This window comes from Saimiri boliviensis, chromosome 6 (genome assembly GCF_048565385.1).
Source record: "Saimiri boliviensis isolate mSaiBol1 chromosome 6, mSaiBol1.pri, whole genome shotgun sequence".
Lineage (NCBI taxonomy): Eukaryota > Metazoa > Chordata > Mammalia > Primates > Cebidae > Saimiri > Saimiri boliviensis.
This window is the reverse complement of record NC_133454.1, coordinates 16,315,932-16,335,510: the sequence shown is the minus strand read 5'-3', so window position 1 is coordinate 16,335,510 and position 19,579 is coordinate 16,315,932. Positions and strand designations below refer to the sequence as shown.

Here is a 19,579-nt window from a genome sequence, read left to right as displayed (position 1 = left end):
TAGCACAGATTTAAAATATGGTCTTGTCCATCTATTTTCAAGATTCTTGGAATCTTGTTAAAGATTCTTGTTAAAACACAAGGTGTAATTATAGAAGACAAGATATGAGAGAAATTTAGTTTCTAAGTCAAAAGAGAATTGTACACATTTGTAATAATTTGGACAACAGCTCATCTTTCAATACGTTGCTGAGAGTGATGCTGTTGGTCTTGTATATTAGACTGATCCTCCTGCAGCTGGATGGAACACTTAATAAAAGAAAGTTAAGCTATTATATTAATGCCATTAGTATTTCATGGTGTTTGACACTATTAAAATGCTTAATCTCAGGTTACCAAGACAATCATAGAATCTCTTCTCTTTTTATACAAAATGATCAATTATGTTAAATTTTCCCTACTATTAGTTGTATTTATGCTTCTCTTTGCCACCCAATAGATTTTTTTTTTTTTGGACACATCAAGCCCCCTGTTCTCATCTCTCTAAAGTACACATGCCACCTTGCAGATATTTGGCTCAAATGACAAGTATTAATGACTGTCACTTGCAGGATAAATATGAGGAGAGGTGCACCAAAAAAAGATAGGAAGATAAGAAAGCTATGGACCCTAACAGAGAACAGTGCACCTACTCCCTACAAGGTAATATCCTAAGCATTTTATAGTTCTTATCCCACCCAATTCTCAAAAAAATGCTGTAAGATAGGTACTCTTTCGTGGATGAGAAAACTGCAATGCTGACAAGGTCATCCAGCTAGTAAAAGGGGAAACCATTATTTTACTGAGCAGGTATAAGAATGAGCAACACAGGTTGTGTAGAAAATACGAGAGACTCAAATCAGGGGGATGAAATGATAGAGAAGTCTGGGCAAACTGGGATCGGGAACCAGTGTTGATGGATGGAAAATCCTATTTCCTTTAAGGTAACAACTATCTCAACTTTATGATATTTGTGACCAGGTACTGATCTATCTGTGTATCCTTTGAATGTTGTTACTCATATTGGACACCTTACATTCCAGCCATTTTGGCCTTCCATTCTTGAAATATGCAATTTATTCTCATTCTCTCTCTTTCTCACTCTCTCTACCCCAACTCTCTCTCTCCCCACACACTATAATTAAAATTATAGTCTGCACTTTGCCTAAAACATTCTGCCAGAACTTTGCCTAAAGCAGTCTCCCTATCCCATTATACCCTCCATTATGCAAATCAGCTTAATTTTCACTTCCCCAGTAAAGCTTCCCCTTATATTTACCCCTGCATACCTGCAACATAGCTCATCAGGTTCTTTAGGTATTCCTGTTCTCATTTCCATAGCACCCTATATTCATTTTCTTATCAGATATCACTGCTATTTCTGGAATTGGTTCTTTTCCCCATTAGACAAAAGGTTCCATGAGAACAGATTGCTTATTATAGCCCCACACCTTTCAACATGTCAAGTGCATAGTAAGCGTTCAATATATGCTTGTTAGATAAATAAAATGAATGAATAAATGTGATGCTTCTACCATGGAAACAACTGTACACCTGCATGAATAAATAGCTTTCTCTTTGAACACAGGACCACTCAGGAAGCCATTTGTTGCCTTGGCGATTTGTTTCATTTTCTCTATAGGAAGCTCTAGTGGAAGTAAAAGTTATTTTAGCTTTTCCAAATACCTTATTTGCAAATATTTCTGTTAAGAAACCACTTCCAAAGAAACGACACATCACATTCTAAAAACTAAGGTCATAATAAATAATATGATACTTACCAGCCTTGATAAAAATATTTTTAATGCCTCACAACAACTTTTATTTCCTTTTAGAAATTCGGAGTGATTTTTAATTCTTATTAAAGATAGTGGGTTGAGAGAGGCAAATAGTAAAATCATATTTACAAAACAGATATAGTATTAACAACATCAAGAAAAGCTTCTTTTGTGCTGCCCAGTTTACTTTTCATTCTGCTATGTGGATTTTATTATGTATATTAACTTGTTATGCATATTAAAAATTAATAGTGCCATCATGCCTTTATTAATGAATTATAGCAGTTTTATTTGTAAATCATTTTAAAATCTTTTTCAAATATACAAGTATGGTTCATGGATATCCGAAATTATGCCAATGTGTGATTCACCCACTAATACTACTGTAAAAATTCTGCAGTTATATTTGTAGATCTTTTTTTAAAACTTTTTCAAATGTATAAATATGGTTAATTGATATCTGAAATTATGCTAATGTATGATTCACACACTACTACTATTTAAGATACTTAGTTAACCTAAACAATTTTATCTCAGAGACAATATAAGATAATATTAGATTTGAAATAGAAAAGGAAAAACCTCAGGGATACATTAAAATATACTTATTTTACAGAGAAGGACAGTGATGGCCAAATGCCTGTGGGTGTCCATGATCAGAAAGTACAGATTTATTTTTCACAGTTGCACACTTTTCTATTCTTATATCAAATCCTTTATGTTGTTACATATTATACTTGAGAATTCCTATGCAGTAAAAGAAAAATTATATTGACTTTGCATTTCATTAAAGTAGACAGAATATTCTGCCTATCATCCAGAACTACTGTCCTACTGGCCAATCATGTAAACTCATGGCTCTGCCTAACATTATTTTCCTTGCATTTTAGTTGTTAAATTTATTGGATTATCTTTGAATTGCTCAAAAAATGTTTAGGGAATTCCATCATATAAAATGTGTTGCATTAGTTATTAGATTGTGTTTAGCCAATGTTATGGAGATGGCTTCATTTACCTCAATGATCATACTGAGAGGGATTCATTAAAGATATAAATTGTGAGTTGTTGAATAAATTATACTATATGCACATTTTTTCCATCTGCCAGTTGTGCTAAGTACTTTACATAGTCTAGTATAATATCACTTAGACCTAGGTAACATATCCTTTTTAAAGATGAATAAATCAGTGTTTGAGGAAGTTAAACAACTTATCCACATCCTAAAGCGAATACATGTCAGAACAACAATTTAAACACAAGTCTCACTTCAGTGTCCTGCTCTTCACACTAAAACATGTTCCTTCTCTTTCTCAGTAGAGATATCTGTGACAAAAGTACTGAAATTGAAACTGGACAGAAACATTTGTAAAAAAGAGATGACTTAATCTTCTGAAACTGGGTTGTCTGAACATTTGATAAGACCTTGGAAGCCATGTGACAGAAACTCTGTATTTATGAACACTCTGATGATTTTCTAGCCTACAAGATCTTACTCCAAATCAGTTTACCTAGACTGGAGCTCTTAAGACTTTAAACAATCTGAGTTAAATGGAGTAAGATCTAGAGGAGGATTATTTTATCAGAGGGTTTATATAAAATTCACAATCATTTCCTTCCTCTTATACACAGAAAAAAATAAAAATGATTCTCCAATATGTCTAATAGATCTTTTTATGCTACCATTATACAATGATATTTTCTAGATTTATCATCATCCCTCCTCTCATTAATCTTCTTTCATTAATTTTTAAGAATGTGAAACAAATACGTAATGAGGAATTTATTTCTATAGTGTGTACAATAGGAGAATATGGAAGAACTCAGAGGGCACAGAGGTCTAGGAGGAGCCAAGGGGACAGTAAACAACTTCCGTGCCAAGGAAAGGGAAGGAGGAACAAAAATACTATTACCAATGGAAGTATTTCTGTTTTCCTGCCACTAAAACTTGACAAAGTAGTGGTCAGCTGTGGTACTGAGATGTTCTGTGAATGAAATGGAGCTTAGGACATATCATGATAATTAACAGTTCCAGTCTCAATAAAGCTTCTGTAAAGCAATAATTAAAGAGAGTACCTCAGCCAGAGCTACTAGAAAGTGAATTTATTGCTAGGGGAGAAAGAGATGAGCATTAAACTAAGATATATTTAAAATTTCCAAATTGTTGGCAAGTTTCTTGTCAAACAGTCCCAAGAAAGTAAGAGCAAGGGCATCCCAAGTGCATGGCCACTTGGGGGAAAAAGGGGGTAAACTATCAACAGTGGTAGACTAAATGGATAAGATTTGCAATCTAAAGTCCTCTAAGAGGTCTCCTCACCTATGTCCAGTTTTTGAAGCAATTATTGCTTATTTACCATGTAAATATCACAATATAACTTTGCTATATGTTTGTTCTTTAAAAGGAAGGAAATGATTGTGGATTTTGTGTAAACCCTCTGATAAAATAATCCCACCCTAGATCTTACCCTATTTAACTCAGATTGTTTAAAGTCTTAAGAGCTCCATTCTAGTTAGACTTATTTGCAGAACCTCTCAGATTTGGCGTAAGATCTTGAAGGCTAGGAAATCATCAGAGTGTTCATATATGTTACTCTAGAAATGTTTATGGACATAACTAAGAAAATGATACTTCATGTGAGCCTGTGTTTTGTTGATTCATATAATTTATATGATAAATCACAATACTAAAGTAATGACATTTATCTCTTGTTAAGCATTTAAAGCAAAATAATATAACATATCACCTATGACCCTGTAATCAATAATACTTCTATAAGTAAATATGAGGCATATGACATTTTTTTTATCAGATAGTGTTTTCCAAATTGAAGGCACTTGGATTTCAGTATTGATTTAAATTATGCAATGCAGTAGACTTCCAGTTTTGGTTCTCATTAATAATTTTGGTAACTGTTTTTAAAGTACTAATTTGTTTCACAGTATCTGAAATTATTATAATTTTGGAGTAAATAATTATAAAACACATATAGGTCAGATTTGGCAGTATTCTCTCAAGAAAAGTAACACCAAGTGTAACATCTCAAGAAGAGTAAGATATTTTTGAGAATATTTCCTTCAGTGGATTACATAAGAACATACAACTTCTTACTAAGATATTTTAAAACTTATTTTATTTAATTTTACTGATTTAACTGGACCACTGAATGAGATGTTTGGCAATTTTTAAAAGTAAAATAAAGTATTTGTCTAATTTAGAGGCCTAGTCAACTAGCCCAACTAGAAGTTTTTAGGCTTAAAATCCACTAACATCAACTGAAGCTTCCATGTGACACTAGGCCCTATGGAAAGATATCCACTAAGATTTTCTAGAACTTAATTTGTAAAAACAGAATATTTAAGGTCATACCACGGGTTACTTAGCTTGTGGCTTTGAAATTAAATAATGTTTTCTTTAGTGGAAAAAGGAGATCACAATGGGATATCTACACGCAGTTAAATCTCATGTACTAAACTATTAATTTTGTCATGGTTAATGGGCATCTAATCAATGTGAGATACAAAAAGGATTCAAATTAACTCACGGTACACTTACATGCAAAATGAAAAGAGAACTAACGTGTAAATGTCTTATAATTAGATTTTTCCCGAAAATATTAGAAGTATCTATTCAAATAATCAGTGATTATGAAAGTTAAATACATTTTTAGAACTGATGACAGAATAAAATGCCTTTGAAAATTTTCACTGTTTTCTGTAAAATTAATACATAAAAAAACTTGCCTATTGATTTTATTTCATTCCCACTTTTATTTATATTTCCAATAATGCAAATATTGCATTTGTTTCTAATTAAAATAGAGAGAATTAGCTAAATATTAAATATTGTGTTTGTTTTAACTCAGGGCCTTGAGATTTTTTTTTCCTTTAAAATAAATCACTAAAATGCAGAATATCAGAATTCTCCAATCAGAGGCAATATGTCAAGTCACAGTAAAGCTGATTGGCTTCTTTAAAAACAGAAAACATGGTTTTTAAATGAAAAGCTAATTATCACACTCAGAAAGACTGCCCTGATATGTTATGTTAAACTGATGTGTATGTGCTATACTACTACTATAGATATTTCTATGATGAGCTATAAATAGATGCAAAAGCAAATCCTGCCATAAAAAAAAAAAAAAAAAAAAAAAAAACAGGCAAATTCTCCTTCCATTTGCACAAACATGCAATATCACTTTAAGAAGTTAACATCACATAAAGACAGAACCCCCCAGACCCTCAGGGAACGAAATGCCCAGCAAAGTAAATTATACTAATCATTTTCTCTCATGCACTGGCAGTACCTACTAGAACTGTTTAATTACGGGACCAGAATAATAATAGAAAAATGCTGCACACAACAGCCCTGTTTCCTATCCTACCTTTGTGGTGACAATGCACAGGCAATCCATCCTGGATCCCTACACAGGACTCAGTGCATGGAATTCACACCAGCAAATCAGCAAAGGTGAGAAAAGCCTTTTGGAAATTGCACACAGAGAGAAGCAGAGCTTGGATTCTGTACAAGACGGCTTTTCCAAGGGGGCCCCTCATGGGAAACTCGAGCCCTCCTCCATACAGCTCAAGGCAAGCAGGATTCTCCTAGGCACCAGAAAATCCCCTAGAAATCAGCTCCGGCAAAACTTCGCGGTGGCTTGCTGGGCTCCGTGGCTGCATGGTCTTTTAGCGGATTCCTTGATCAGAACAAGGCTCCTGTGAGTGCCCCGCACAGTTCTATCGTAGCGATGAGTGTAACACCAAGCACCAGAGAATCACATTTCAGCTCTTGCTCTTGTTTCTGAATTCTGATCTGCTGCTTCAGTGTACCCTTAAGATTTCCTTTGCTAAACTCCCTTCTTTGTTGCTTTCCTTTCTTACTAACAACACTGAGCAACACAGAAAACTACCCGTCCCATCTACCAAACGGCTGTCGTTCCAGTGCCAGAATAACGGCTTTGGGTAATAAAATGCTATTTATTATGAGCATGATTGCTGGGAGTCTAAATGACTCGAAAGATATGACTGAAAAGCTAAGGTGCATGTGGTGCTGCATACATCACATCTCAACTCACTTGTAATTACAAGGGCAGCTTCTTACAAATGACTAACAGCTGGATATGGAAAACCGAGCCAGTGATATAAAGAAACTGAAGATTTGGAAGTTTAACTTAGAAAAATGTTCGTTAATCCTTTTTTGTGTTTACCTATGTGTGTGGTCCATGACATATGTAAATACACAAACAACCCGAACATTCAAACAAATAAGTATATGATGAAATTGGGGAGGGTGGAGGTTCTAAAGTGTTTATAAAAGTTCTACATTCTGAAAAAATGAGCTCCTTCCCAAACTTTTCCCTTCTCACTTGCTGTCTGCAGGCACTTATTACGTGGGCAGAGCTTTGTGTTCCCTTCTGCAGCATTCTAACAGCCAAATGATTAACACTGTCCCCTCCCCCAAATCCCTCCCTTTCTTCTAGTAAAGCTGCTCCTATATAGACTGCCTTTGAGGTGCTTGACAAGCATCACTCTGGATAATCATATTCCTTCTTTTCCATCATCTTAGACACATAGGCAATCACACACTGAAACAGGCAGAAAGACACAGGAGCTCAAAGAGGAGAGGGAGCAGGAAGGGAGAAAGAGGGAAAGTGAAAGAGAGTGAATGACAGAATGGAAAGTACTGTCTGATGAATAAAAATGGAAAATCAATGATGCACTTTCACTAGGAAGAAAACATATAGTCAATTGGACCACTGAAATATCAAAAATAAATGTCTAGGGACCCATACACTTTAGGTCCTCAAGAGACTGGCAGGACCATTTTCCACTCTACTGCCAACCACCACCCTCTCTTTTTTCATAAAAAGTATACTTTCCATGATAAATAATTTGGGGGGAAGAAAGAATATATAAGACTCTTCTACCTTTCATGAATTATTCAGGTTCTAACTTCAATATTCCAATAACCTCCTGATTGCTAAGTAAATGAATGTCTCAGAAACTGACGTGTGATTATTTTACCCAAATCAGAGCCCTGTTTATAAAGACTTTAAGTTCATAGCAAATCAAATATGTGTTCAGAGAAAAAAAATGAAAATAGAAGCTCCTAAAGTTCAATTTGATATAACAGCCTTCAAAAGTGGCTCCAAAAATTATTCGTAGTTAAAAAAAATATAATTTCCTCTTAACTGTTATCCTACTGGTGTAATAAACTTCAAATAATTTTCAAGTTAAACACCATGAATAGAACCATGTTCTGATCCATTCCATCAGGTAACTCTATCTTATGGTTCAGTAATTTGAAAAGTCAAGGAAACATCACTTTGTCTAGTCACCCTCATTTGCTACATCATCACAATAATTATTTTAACCCAATACTTCCTAAGCTTATCTTGGAGTATTTAAAACATTTTATCTTTGAGCATTCCCAGGTACCAGTGTGTTTCCCTGAAACAAGTAAAACATCTAATATGTAATTGAGACTTATTGTCATATTCATGTTCAAAATAATTAGGCTTTGTGTCCCTGTAACACTTCGAAGTTGACAAAACACTTGTAACAATCTCACAGGCTTGAGAAATTGAAATGACCTCCCAAAAACCTGGTAACTTTCATGGCCAACGTTAAAGATCATGTCTCTTAATTTCAAGTCCAGGTCTTTGTTAGTCATAGAAATAATCAGAATGAGACAATCAGGAGTTAGAGGAAGTAAATAAATTGGAGAGCAGAATAAGATGAATACTTTCAGCCGGGCGCAGTGGCTCAAGCCTGTAATCCCAGCGCTTTGGGAGGCCGAGGTGGGTGGATCACAAGGTCAAGAGATCAAGACAATCCTGGTCAGCAAGGTGAAACCCCAACTCTACTAAAAATACAAAAAGTAGTTGGGCATGGTGGCGTGTGCCTGTAATCACAGCTACTCAGGAGGCTGAGGCAGGAGAATAGCCTGAACCCAGGAGTTGGAGGTTGCGGTGAGCCGAGACCGCGCCATTGCACTCCAGAGCCTGGGTAACAAGAGCGAAACTCCGTCTCAAAAAAAAAAAAAAAAAAAGATGAATATTTTCATAAGTTTTTCTGCTAGATGACACCTTCAGAACTTCATTCCATCTTTGTAGAGAGAAGGAAAATTAGCAGAGAGATCCTGATTAGTCTCCTAACTCTGGCAGATCACAGATGAAAGCACTTTGTAAACTATGGAGACTTGCAGAAATAAAAGACAACTTGTCTTTTCTTCTAGCATAGATCCTAGAACACCTTAGGCAATCCCTAAGTCGTCCATCTGACACATATTTGTTGAACAGTCATTATGTGATGATCTGATTAATGTCTACATCACCCTCTAAAGTGCACTCCTAAAAGATAGTTTTAACTCTTTATTTCCATTGCCTAAACTATTGTCTCATTCATTCAACAAATGTACTTGAGAATTTACTTATGTGGAAACACAAGGTAAGGAAAAGCTAGCAAAATCCCTTCCCACAAGAGAATAAAAAACTATAGTACTGTACAAAAAGTATTTGGGGGTCTTTTACATCCACAAAATAGAGACATTTAACACAGAACGGAAAGGTGAGGGAAAGCGTTCTGGAGAGGAGCCTTGAGCTAAGTTTAGAAAGATCCATAGCAGTTAACTAGAAGTTAAGAGAAAAGAGAATTTCATACACTCTACTCTATTTGAAAAAGGAATGAATCAGCAATATGTTACACTGTTATAAAATCAGCTTAATAAACATATCCAATAAAAGTACTTCAGAGCAAGCATTTTACAAACTGAACATGCAATCTCTACTTGAGAATAAAAGAGCATTGCTCATATAATGTTGTGTACGAGTAAACTGTAAATGCATATACAGCATGTATGTTATATATTCATTTGTTTGTATTCACCTCAAGTGATTAACTGGATAAAGTATGTATGTTTAGACATAAGTAAGTACACAGCATTTTAAAGTGTAGACTCATTTGGGATTTCTATTTTGTGTACACCTTACCTTCCATTGATTTTCCTCAGTTACAAAGATGATAGAAGATAATTCACTCCTTTGCCTCAAGGGAAACATTATGCTGTTTTTATAATTAACAATGTATCGACATGAAGCTTTTTTTTTTTTTTTTTTTTTACAGACATAGCGGCTCAGTTGGGCCTGTGATTTTCACAAGAGGTGTTTGGCAAGATAAGAAGCCTCAGCCTGCAACTGCTTTACTTGATATTCCTTGAGGTTAATGATATCAAACTAGAAATATATTCATTCTTTGTAAACCTATAATTGAAAGTTTAATATCATAAAAATCTCTTGTAAATTACTTGCACTAAACCTGTACCTTAACCACTTAAATGCATTACTTTCATTTTGTTTCCAACAGAGAAAAAAAAAATCTCTAGAAGTAAAATCCCTTCTGTGTCTATTCTAGAATCTAGCCCCTTGAGGGCAGCTTTAAGGGTGTATCTCTGCTACCTAGTATGGTACTGGCACTTAAGAGGCACAAAATAAATATTAACGGAATGATAGAATAATCAGAGCTTCAGTTATGCTATTTATTTTTTGAAAGTTTTTAAAAACTGATTTACACCTATGATCCCTTATTCATATTAGAATCATATATGCACATTACAGAGTAAGTATAATATATACACATATATTTATGTGCATACATAGAAATTTTAAAATAAATATACTGGTCCACGTAGCTGAAGGTATTTGCAAATGCAAATATTTTCATTGGCAAATCCAGTCTGATGTAAGAAGGTATGATTTAGAACAGTCTTATCTATAATGGAGAAGAACAGTTTCTAGCTGAAGTGCTAAAACTATAGGATGCTACTGAAACTAGGTACTTGCTATTATGTTAAAAAACAATAATAAACATAAGCATTTTTGTTAATATAACTAATTTATCAAGTGGCTATTTTTTGAAGTACTGTGGTAAATACTTAGTAACTATTATCTCATAGTCATAATACCCTTTAGGAAATAATTGTAACCCCTATTTTATAGTTAAGGAAATTGAGGCTGCCTGAGGTTCTATGACTGCCCTAAGTGACATAAAACCTAGGTGACTCCAACCTAGAGGGCACTCTATGTTCTTTCCATCCATCTCATCACACCGCAAATCCTGAAGTCATTTCTGTCCCTCTGGGTCCAACCTGAGAGTGTGGCACAAACAGATTCAAAGGCCTTTTCCTTAGCCAAAGGTAGCCTGGACTCTATGCAGATGAATTATAAACAACCTGTGATCCTCCTAAAAAGGTACATTCATCTCTGGGCTCCTACTTGAGGCCTTTCATAGCTTCTAAAGGCCTTGGGAATAATCCCAGAAGGAATGGACTCCACATCAGAGAGATTAAGTCCAAAGGAAATAACAAGAAATCCACCCACCTGGCCTCCTATCCCTGCCTATCTGTTCACTATATACCCAGAACAGCAGGCACACAAATGACTTCCGCAAAGCTTGTTAGCTTAATAAAATAAAGAGACTGCAGGCAGGTCATGGCAAAATGCCTGCCCTCATTTCCAAACTCTCCAGAGGTAAGTAAGAAATTAGGATCAACTGAAAAAAGACTGAATTTTTCAGAGAGTTTCTATCATTAAAAAAATCAGGACAGTACTGGATCCTGAAAATAATTCATGAAAAGCAGGAGTCTATGTATTCTCTTCAAGTTAAACATATATCTTTGCAAAAAAATATAAAAACTAAACAAGAAAAATTTTGAGTGAATCAATAATTGCTACAGAAATACATTTTTACTTTTAACTCATCTTTTAATCATGATATTCAATTGTATAAACCTAAATTTTATATCAATTGTACACATGTTGAGTTAGAACAAAAATGACAGACATGCAGCTCTTTCAGTTATTTTCATCATCAAAATCTAAAGAACCTATGAAATTTTATATAAGTGGCAGGCTATAAATGATGTAAACATTCAATTAAAATTGTTTCACTAACAAATCAAAATTTATATAAACTGCTGAAAATTAACTACATTTCTTAAGAGGCTCAATTTTTCCTACTATTCTACAATGCTGTGAGTTGAATGGATTCCAGAAATCCAAATAATTGTGTGCAAGCCACAATCTAAAAAGCTGTATGGTCAGAAATAAAATTTTGCTTTCAAGTTAATATAAATAACCTCGGCAGTATTGCTAAATGCCATTCTCATACTCTACCTTCTTTTTTTTTTTTTTTTTTTTTTTTTTTTTTTTTTTTGAGATGGAGTTTCGCTCTTGTTACCCAGGCTGGAGTGCAATGGCGCGATCTCGGCTCAGACAGGTGGATCACGAGGTCAAGAGATCGAGACCATACTCTACCTTCTTATACCCTGATATGGTTTGGCTGTATCTCCACCCAAATCTCAACTTGAATTGTATCTCCCAGAATTCCCATGTATTGTGGGTGGGATGGGGTTTGGGGAGGTGTAATTGAATCATGGGTACCAGCCTTTCCCATGCTATTCTCGTGTTATGGAATAAATCTCACATGATCTGATTGATTTATCAGGGGTTTCTGTTTTTGCTTCTTCCTCATTTTCTCATGCTGCAAAGATGTAAGAAGTGCCTTTTGCCTCCTGCCATGATTCTGAGGCCTCCCCAGCCATGTGGAACTATAAGTCCAATTAAACCTTTTGTTCTTCCCAGTCTTGGGTATGTCTTTATCAACAGCATGAAAACTAATACATACCCCAAGCATGCTAACCTGTTATCTGTTCCTCAATTATGGTGTTTCACTCTAATTCTTCCTCAGGGCCTTGAATTTGTTGTTCCATCTTTCAGAAACTGTCTTTCCCTGAATTTGCACATAGCTGGCTCCCTCTCATCATTCAAGTCTCTGCTCAGATGTTACCATGTTAGCAAGACCTTCCCAAACTGATTTCTCCTAACTAAATTAAAATCTTTTCCATTGTTCTCCATTATATCATCCCAGTTTACTTCCTCCATATGATTATCACTATCTAAAATTACCTTCTCTATTCATCTCTTACTACCTCCCCTATATGAAGTTTATCAGTGAGAGCAGGAACCTTATCTATTTTGTCTACGGCTGTATCACCAGTGTTTTGAACATAACAGATGCTAATAAAGATTTTTTAGTGAATGAATGAAATCCATCATATGGAAACTCTTTTAAAGCATGTGGCTAGTATCAGTAGTCCAACATGAAATTTGCAATGCAAGATCTTCAACATAATTTCTAAGGATGTGACTTACACTAATAATAATATTTACAAACACACAAACAATAGTTTTCTGATTCAAAATTAATTTATTTTGAAATAAATTATATTGTGAATAATTAAGGAATATAACATCATGTTGTGAGATACATAAACATAGTACAAAGATTATTATAGTGCAGCAAATTAACATATTTATCACTTCCTAGATAGTTACCCATTTTTCTTTGTGTCAAGAACAGCTAAAATCGACTTATTTAGCAGGAATCCCATATAAAATACAATGTTATTACCTACAGTCCTCATGTTGTACCTTAGCTATCTAGACTTGCTCATACTACATATCTGCTACTTTGTATCCTCTAACCTAAATCTCCTCATTCCTCCCAAATCAGTAACCACTGTTTTATTCTATGTGTATGTGTATTTAAATTTTTATTTTGCATATGAATATGTACATATGCATACACACATATACATACATACTATATTACACATACATGTGAGATTATGCAATATTTTTCTTTCTGCATCTGGCTTACTTCACTTAGCATCATGTCCTCCAGGCTCATCAATGTAATGGCAAATGGAAGGATCTCATTCTTTTTTAGAGTTGAATACTATTCCATTTTATATGGATACCACAATTTCTTTATCCATTCATCCACTGACAAACACTTATTTCTCTATCTTGACTACTGTGAATAATGCTGCAAAGATCATAGTAGTACAAATATCTTTCCAAGGTTGTGACTTCATTTCCTTTATGTATATGCCCAGAAAAGGAATTGTTGGGTTGTATGATGTTCTATCTTCAATTTCTTCTGGAACTTCCATACTGTTTTCCATAATGGTTATACCAATCTAAATTCCCACCAACAGTGTACAGAGATCCCATTTCTCCAGATCGTCACCAATATTTGTCATCTTTTGACTTTTTTTCAAATAGATAATTTATATGACACTCCCAAAATAAAGGTATGCAGAGAATAATTTTTGTAGAAAATATGCATTTGTAATATTTCTTTTTTAAAAAAGTATTACGGGTACATGATAGTTGTAGATGTTCATAGGGTACATGTGATATTCTGGTACAAGCATACAATGTTTAATGATCACAGCCAGGTAACTGGGATATCCATCACCTGAAGAATGACTAATACAAGAATGTTTTAGACACATTTCAATTCTACCCTTAGTTTTTTGATATATACAATAATGATTGTTAGCTATAGTCACCCTGTTGTGTTATCAAATACTCTTATTCATTCATCTAACTATATTTTTATACAAATTAATCATCTCCACTTTTTTCCTCCATTGCTGCTACACTTCCCAGCCTCAGACAGCCATCATTATACTCTTTTCCTCCAGGAGTTCAACTGTTTTAATGTTTAGTTCTCATATGTGTGAGAACATGTGAAATTTGTCTTTCCATGCCAGGTTTTCTTTCTTTCTTTCAAGGTCCATTCATGTTGTTGCAAATGACAGCATTTCATTCTTTTTTGTGGATGAATAATATTCCAATGTGTACCACATTTTCTTTGCCTATTCATCAGTTGATAGACACTTTGACTCCAAATCTTGGCTATTGTGAACAAACAATAAATATGGGAGTACAGGCATCTCTTCAATACACTGATTTCTTTTCTTTTGGACAGCAGTGGGATTGCTCAATCATATGGTACTTTCTATTTTTAATTTTTCGTGGAACCTCCATACTCCTCTCCATAGTGGATATACTAATTTATATTCCCACAAACAGTGTATGAGGGTTTCCCTTTCTCCACATCCTCAACAGAATTCATTATTGCCTGTCTTTTGGATAAAAACCATTTTAACTGGGATGAGATGATATCCCACTATAGTTTTGGTTTGCATTTCTTGATGATTAATGATGTTGAGTATTTTTCACATATCTATTGGCTATTTACATGTCTTCTTTTTAGAAACCTCTGTTCAGATCCTTTGCCCATTTTAAAATCAGATTGACTTTCTTTCCCATTGAGTTGTTTGAGCTCCCCATATATTAGGGTTATTAATCTCATGTCAGATGAAAATACTTTCCCCCATTCTGTAATTTGTCTCCTCATTTGCTGATTATTTCCTTTGCTATGGAGAGCTTTTTAGCTTGATGTGATGTGATTTTTCTATTTTTGATTTGGTTGCCTGCACCTTTGAGGTATTACTCAAGAAATTTTTGCCCGGATCAATGTTCCAGAGAGTTTCCTCAGTGTTTTCTTTTAATAGTTTCATAGTTTCAGGTCTCAGATTTAAATCTTTAATCCATTTTTATTTTGTATATGGTAAGACATAGGGTTGTAGTTTCATTTTTCTGCACATGGATATCCAGTTTTCCTGGCACCATTTATTAAAGAGACTGTCCTTTTCTCATTATATGTTCTTGACATTTTTGTCAAAATTCAATTCATGGTGGATGTGTGGATTTATTTCCAGGTTCTCTATTCTGTTCCATTAGTCTATGTGTCTGTTTTTATGCCAGTACTATACTGGTTTGGTTACTATAGCTCTATTGTATAATGTAAAGTCAGGTAATGTAATTCCCCCAGCTTTGTTATTTTTGCCCATGACAGTTTTGGCTATTCTGGGTCTATAGTGATTCCATGCAAATTTTAGGATTACTTTGTTATTTATTTGAAGAATGTCATTGGTATTTTGATAGGGATGTCACTGACCACGTAGATTGCTTTGAGTAGTATGGACATTTTAATATTAATTTTGCCAGAAATTAACACAGAATTACTTCCCATTTTTTTGTGCCCTCTTCAATTTCTTTTCCTAATGTTTTATAAGTTTCATTGAAGAGATCATTTACGTCTGTGATTAAATTTATTTCTAGGTTTATTATTTTATTTGCAGTTATTGTAAATGGGATTTTTTTTCTTGGTTCTGCTTTTTGTACGTTGATTTTATGTCCTGCAATTGTATTGACTTTATTCTTCAGTTCTATTAGTATAGTTTTTTGGTAGAATTTTTAGATTTTTATAAATAGAAGATTGTATCAGCTATGAACAAGAATAATTTGACTTCTTTCATTCCAATTTGAATGTCCTTTATTTTACCTCATTTAACTACTCTAGGTAGGGCTTCCAGTGCTATATTGAATAACAGTGGTAAAAATGGGCATCCTTGTCTTGTTATATATCTTAAATAAAAGACTTTTAGTTTTTCCCCTTCAGTACGGTACTAGCTGGGACTGTGTCATACATGGCTCTTACTTTGTTGACATATGTTCTTTCTATGCCATATTTTTCACCGTTTTTATCATGAAAAGATATTGAATTTTACTGAATGTTTTTCAGCATCAAATGAAATGATATGTTTTTATCCTTCATTCTGTCAATATGATGTATTGCATTGATTGATTTCTGCAGGTTGAGACATCTATGCATCCCTGAATGAATCCCACTTGGTCTTGATGAATGATCCTTTTAATTTGTTGTCGAATTTGGTTTGTGAGTATTTTGCTGAGGAATTTTGCATCTATGTTCATCGGAGATATTTGCCTATAGTTTTATTTTTTGATGTGTCTTTCTCCAGTTTTGGCATTGTGGTAATACTAGCCTCATGAAACGAGTTTGGAAGTATTCGTTCCTCATAGATTTTTTTCAAATAGTTTAAGTAGGATTGGTATTAGTTCTTTAAATATTTGTAGAATTCAGCAGTGAAGTCATTAGGTCTTGACTTTTTTTGTGATGGGAGACTTTTAATTATGACTTCTATCTTCTTACTTGTTATTGGTCTATTCTGGTTTCAGATTTCTTCATGATTCAATCTTGGTAGGTTGTATGTGTCTAGAAATTTATCTGTTTATTCTATGTCTTCCAATTCACTGATATAGTGTTCATCATAGTCTCTAATAATCCTTTGAATTTTTCTGTGATATGAGTTGTAATGTCACATTTTTCATCTGATTTTATTTTGGGGTGTCTTCTCTCTTTTATTCTCAGTATGGCTACAAGTTTGTTGATTTTATCTTTTCAAAACACCAACCTTTTCATTTCCCTAATATTTCAAGTTCTTTATTTTAATTTCATCTATTTCTGCTCTGATGTTTATTTCTTTACTTCTACTAATTTTGATGTGTTTTGCTTTTGATTTTCCAGTTCTTTATGATGCATCATTAGGTTATTTATTTGAAGTTTCTCTACTTTTTAATACTGGTGCTTATTGGTATACTCCCATCTTAGAATTGATATTGCTATAACCCATAGATTTAAGTAGGTTGTGCTTCCCTTTTCACTTCAGGAGCATATTATTTAATTTCTATGTGTTTGTATAGTTTCAAAGTTCCTCTTGTTATTGATTTTTAGTTTTATTCTATTGTGGTCAGAAAAAATATTTAATATCATTTTAATGTTTTGAATGTGTTAAGACTCATTTCATAGCTTAACATATGGTCTATCCTTGAGAAAGACCCATGTGCTGACAGGAATAATATATATTGTGCAGCTTTTGGTTAAAATGTTCTGTAATATCTATTAGGCCCATTTGGTTGACAGGGCAGATTAAGTCTGATCTTTCTTTGTTGATTTTCTGTCTGGATGATTTGTTCAATGCTGAAAATTGGGTGTTGAGCTCTCTAGCTAGTATTGTATTGGGGTCTTTCTTTCTCTTCAGCCTTAATAACATTTGCTATATATAAATGGGTGCTCCAGTGTTGGGTGCATATATATATATGTATAATTATTATATCTTCTTGCCAAATGGACCCTTTTGTCATTATATAATGTCCCTCTTTGTCTCTTTTTATAGTTTCTGCCTTAGAATTTATTCTGACATAGTATAGCTATTCCTGCTCTTTCTTAGTTTACACTCATACAGAATATCATTTTCCATCCCTTTAATTTCACTCTATAGGTGAAGTGGATTTTGTAGGCAGCATATAATTGGGTCCTGGTTGTTGTGATTTTCTTTAAATCAGTGCAGCCACTTTATATTTCTTAATGAAAAGTTTACTCTATTTAGAATGTTATTATTGATAGGTAAGAACTTACTCCTCCCATTTTGTTCTTTGTTTTCTTGTTGCTTTGTGGTCCTCTCTTCCCTCCTTAATTCCTATCTTCCTTTATGTAAAAGTGAATTTCTTTGATAGTATGTTCTAATTTCTTGCTTTTGCTTTTTTGTGTATCTGTTGTGGGTTTTTTGATTTGAGGTTAACATGAAGCTTACAAATAATATTATGTAAAAATAATTTTAAACTAAAGACAATCTAACTCTGATTTCAAAAACAACGAAGAAGCAAAGAGAAAACTTTTAAAAATCTCCACACTTTATCCTCCCTGTTCTTTAACTTTCAGTTGTTTCTATAGACAAATGGGACCTAATTAAACTCCAGAGCTTCTGCACAGCAAAAGAAAAAATCATTAGAGTGAACTGGCAACCAACAGAATGGGAAAAAATTTTTGCAATCTACCCATCTGACAAAGGGCTAATATCCAGAATCTACCAAGAACTAAAACAGATTTACAAGAAAAAAACAAACCCATTCAAAAGTGGGCAAAGGATAAGAACAGACACTTTACAAAAGAAGACATATATGAGGCAACAAACATGAAAAAATGCTCATCATCACTGGTCATGAGAGAAATGCAAATCAAAACTACATTGAAACACCATCTCATGCCAGTTAGAATGGCAATCATTAAAAAATCTAGAGACAACAGATGCTGGAGAGGATGTGGAGAAATAGGAATACTTTTACACTGTTGGTGGTAGTGTAAATTAGTTCAACCATTGTGGAAGACAGTGTGGCGATTCCTCAAGGACCTAGAAATGGAAATTCCATTTGACCCAGCAATCCCATTACTGGATATATATCCAAAGGATTATAAATCTTTCTATTATAAGGACACATGCACACGAATGTTCATTGCAGCACTGTTTACAATAGCAAAGACTTGGAAACAACCCAAATGTCCATCAATGATAGACTGTACAGGGAAAATGTGGCACATATACACCATGAAATACTATGCAACCATAAAAAACTATGAGTTTGTGTTCTTTATAGGAACATGGATGAACCTGGAAACTATCATTCTCAGCAAACTGATGTCAGAACAGAAAATCAAACACCACATGTTCACACTCATAGGTGGTTGTTGAACAATGAGAACACATGGACAGAGGGAGAGGAGCATCACACACTGGGGTTTGGTGGGGAGAATAGGGGAGTGACAGCAGGGGATGAGGAGTTGGGGAGGAATAACATGGGGAGAAATGCCAGATATAGGTGATGAGGAGGAAGGCAGCAAACCATATTGCCATGTATGTACCTATGCAACAATCTTGCATGTTCTTCACATGTACCCCAAAACCTAAAATGCAATTGAATATATAAAATATATATATTTTGTAGTTATTATTTTTGATAGGTTTGCCTTTTAGTCTTCCTATTCAAGGTATAAGTGGTTTGCAAACCACAATTACAGTGTTGAAGTATTCTGGATTTGTCTAAGTATTTGCTATTACCAGTGAGTTTTGTACCTTCAGATGATTTCTTATTGTTTGTTAATGATCTTTTCCTTTAGATTGAATAACTCCCTTAACATTGCTCTTAGGACAAGTCCACTGTTGATGAAGAATGCTTTTACACTGTTGGTGGGAATGTAAACTAATTCAAACTTTGT

General features: G+C 34.1%; 1 protein-coding gene across 8 annotated transcripts in view; it reads right to left on the bottom strand.

Moving 5' to 3' along the window:
* Positions 1-19,579, bottom strand: part of DLG2 (discs large MAGUK scaffold protein 2) — a 2,103,224-nt gene that overhangs the window by 1,660,509 nt on the left and 423,136 nt on the right. The window contains exon 1 of one of the 8 annotated variants that reach the window (XM_074400262.1): positions 6,136-6,684. The exons of the other annotated variants lie outside the window; for them this stretch is intronic. Within the exon in view, the coding sequence (XP_074256363.1) occupies positions 6,136-6,165 (30 nt within the window). The 5' untranslated portion in view covers positions 6,166-6,684. Of the gene's footprint in view, positions 1-6,135; positions 6,685-19,579 lie in introns of those variants that run through there. 8 annotated transcript variants of the gene reach the window in all.